Source organism: Piliocolobus tephrosceles, unplaced genomic scaffold (genome assembly GCF_002776525.5).
Source record: "Piliocolobus tephrosceles isolate RC106 unplaced genomic scaffold, ASM277652v3 unscaffolded_11095, whole genome shotgun sequence".
Taxonomy (NCBI): domain Eukaryota; kingdom Metazoa; phylum Chordata; class Mammalia; order Primates; family Cercopithecidae; genus Piliocolobus; species Piliocolobus tephrosceles.
In genome coordinates this window covers 1-3,216 of record NW_022292194.1, presented here as the reverse complement: position 1 = coordinate 3,216, position 3,216 = coordinate 1, and the positions used below count along the sequence as shown (strand labels likewise).

The 3,216-nt window shown below is 62.6% G+C and overlaps 1 protein-coding gene across 1 annotated transcript; it reads left to right on the top strand.

The window, feature by feature from the left end:
* Window positions 1-275: 275 nt before the first annotated feature.
* Window positions 276-2,591, top strand: LOC111533976 (metastasis-associated protein MTA1-like). Its single transcript, XM_026450059.2, has 6 exons — window positions 276-570; window positions 841-899; window positions 1,356-1,471; window positions 1,740-1,891; window positions 2,001-2,190; window positions 2,419-2,591. The coding sequence occupies exons 1-6, from the start codon at window positions 439-441 to the stop codon at window positions 2,538-2,540; spliced, it is 771 nt and encodes a 256-aa protein (XP_026305844.1). The 5' UTR covers window positions 276-438; the 3' UTR covers window positions 2,541-2,591.
* Window positions 2,592-3,216: the final 625 nt, after the last annotated feature.

Here is a 3,216-nt window from a genome sequence, read left to right as displayed (position 1 = left end):
TGAAGCCCCATCTCTACTAAAAATACAAAAATTATCCAGGCATGGTGGCATGCATCTGTAATCCCAGCTACTCAGGAGGCTGAGGCAAGAGAATCGCTTGAACCCAGGAGGCGGAGGTTGCAGTGAGCCAAGATTGCACTACTGTACTCCAGCCTGGGTGACAGAGCGAGACTCCATCTCAAAAAAAAAAAAAAAAAAAGGCTGAGATGGAGGCTGGGTTGTCAGTGCCACCTCAGCAAGATCTCGACCTTGACCCTGTGTCGGCTCCTCTTCCCCTGGCGTCACTGTGTTTTTGGCACCTGGCTGGGGGGACCCACATCAGCTGCGCTCTGCACCTGCCTGCCAGCAGGGGCCTGGCCTCAGCGCACCAAGCACACGTTGCCCTCCCACCTCCTGCCCCCTCTGTGGCTTTCTGGCCGCAGCCCTGCCCCTGCCCTCATGATGTGCCTGCCTCCTGCCCCTTCCTGCTTGTGTGACACGCCTCCTCCCACCCAGCTCCCGTGGAAGTCTCTGACCAGCATCATTGAGTACTACTACATGTGGAAGACCACCGACAGATACGTGCAGCAGGTGAGCCCGCCTGCCACTCAGTGCCCGGGGCGTGCCGCCTCCGCGTCCTGCGCCCCATCCTCTCCCAGCAGGTGGGCGTGCACTACTGTAGCTGGAGGGGAAGGAAAATTCCTGAGTCCTTGGCCCGGCTCTCCTCTCCACTGGGGCTCTCCTCCCCGTGGCGCTCTCCTCCCCATTGGCGCTCTCCTCTCCGTGGCCTCCAGCCTGTCTGCACCACAGCCCCAACCTGGGCCTAGCCCGCTGACCTCTGACCTTCTCTTTTGTTTTAAGAAACGCTTGAAAGCAGCTGAAGCTGAGAGCAAGTTAAAGCAAGTTTATATTCCCAACTAGTAAGTGTGCCCTTACAGCCGTCGTTCTCGTGGCCCTGGGGGCCAGGGAGGGTGGGCACAGGGTGCCAGGGCCAGGCGGGTCCCAAGGAAACTCAGGCTCAGAGGCTGGGAAAGTTAGGGCAGCCCCCGTGAGGGCGGCACAGGGCTGGGGGGTTCTGGCTGCAGATGCAATGGCCATGTCTCTGTCGTCCTGGCCTCCTGGTCAGTAAGGGGGCATTGGGATTCCAACCCACACCGCCAGGGTTCAGTCCCTGAGCTGGGCTCCATGCTAGGGGGAACACGGGCGCCTGGAAAACAGCTCAGACCTCAGCAGTGGCTCCCAGGCACTGCTGAGGCCGAGGGGTGCGAGGACGTGGTTCTGGACGAGGGGTGATCAGCCGTGGTGCGTGCTGGGCAGTTGGGCCCTTGAGGTTTGTGCTCCTGCAACTCCTCTCTTCTCTCCTTTACCTCTTTAAGTAACAAGCCAAATCCGAACCAAATCAGCGTCAACAACGTCAAGGCTGGTGTGGTGAACGGCACGGGAGCACCGGGCCAGAGCCCTGGGGCTGGCCGGGCCTGCGAGAGCTGTTACAGTAAGTGCCCTGGACAGCCGGGGGCACATCGCACACCCGCCTGTGGGCCGTGGTGCCTGCGTTGGCCCTGAGGGCTCCAGCGTGGCCCAGCCTGGGAGGGGCCCACTGATGATGGGGGGCCGCGTCCCAGGGATGTGGTTGGGAGAGCCTTGGGGAATGTGCGGGGGTGCCTGGCGGGTGGGGCGGCCGGCGTGGGGGTGGTGGGGAATACTCTGACATCGCTGGTTCTGCTTAAGAATCCGTCTATTTCCAACTTTGTTGTCCGTAGCCACACAGTCTTACCAGTGGTATTCTTGGGGTCCCCCTAACATGCAGTGTCGTCTCTGCGCATCTTGTTGGACATATTGGAAGAAATATGGTGGCTTGAAAATGCCAACTCGGTTAGATGGAGAGAGGCCAGGACCAAACCGCAGTAACATGGTAAGTGGGGGGACATCTGCCCGGGCGCCTGCCGTGAGCGTGTCAGCCCTGTGGGTCCTCGGCCCCCGGTCACGGCACTGTGTCGGGGCGGTTATGCCCCCTTCCGCAGAGTCCCCACGGCCTCCCAGCCCGGAGCAGCGGGAGCCCCAAGTTCGCCATGAAGACCAGGCAGGCCTTCTATCTGCACACGACGAAGCTGACACGGATCGCCCGGCGCCTGTGCCGTGAGATCCTGCGCCCGTGGCACGCCGCGCGGCACCCCTACCTGCCCATCAACAGCGCGGCCATCAAGGCCGAGTGTGAGTCATCCCAACGCCCCGCTCACTCTGCTGCTGCAGGCGATGGGGAGGGAACAGCAACCTTGGGGCCAGCCTGTAGCCCCACTGGGAGTTCTCATCTCAGGGAGCCCCATTTCCTCCGTGGTGCTGACGTGGCCGAGCCCACTGAGGGCTTCCAGGTCGAGGCGCAGGCAGGGTCTCGTGCTCCCTGGGGATGCCCCACCCCTCACACTGTGTGGTACCCCGCAGGCACGGCGCGGCTGCCCGAAGCCTCCCAGAGCCCACTGGTGCTGAAGCAGGCGGTGCGCAAGCCGCTGGAAGCCGTGCTCCGGTATCTTGGTGAGCAGTCCAGGCGTGATGGGGGTTCCTAATGCTGCCTGCAGGCAGCTTCTGACCAAGCTGATGCACTGGTGCTCCCAGCCTTCTCTAGCTAGGAGCTCCTGACAGCCCTCCAGGGCCTGGAACCGTCCTTTTGGGGTACTCTGCACCGTGCCAGGCTCAGGCCGACCCACTAGGACCCAGGCTGCTTTCTGCTCCTGGGGTCTTGATGGGGCCCAGTGCAGAGTGGCTGCCGCCCTGCCTTCTGCAGGGCCAGCCTCCTCAAGGCACACCCAGGGGCTTCCCTGCCAGCCTCGCTGCCGTTCCCTGTGTTCTGATCGTCCCTGGGGCCTGAGGCTGTGGGGTTTGGGCAGTGCACACCCCTGCCTGTAGTGCCACTAAGGCAGGGTGGCACCTGCTGCCTGCAGGGAGTATACTTCCTGAGCCATGCCCACTCCACAGGGGCAGCACTCAGGCCTCTGTCGGCCCTCGGCAGAGGGAGGTGCACACCTGGCAAGCAGCCCCAGGGAACCAAAGATAAGGTTCCCTTATCTTTGAGGGTCTGAGGATACCCGAGAACCTCAGCTGGCTACCCTGGCCCAGCCAGAAGCAGCCTGGGGGCTGGGCCAGACATTTGTGGTGGCGGTGGGGGGCCTCCCCCATTTGCTGGGCTCGAGTGGGCTTGGGTATCTGCCCTTCCTGACACAGGGTGACTGTCCTTCTCAGGAC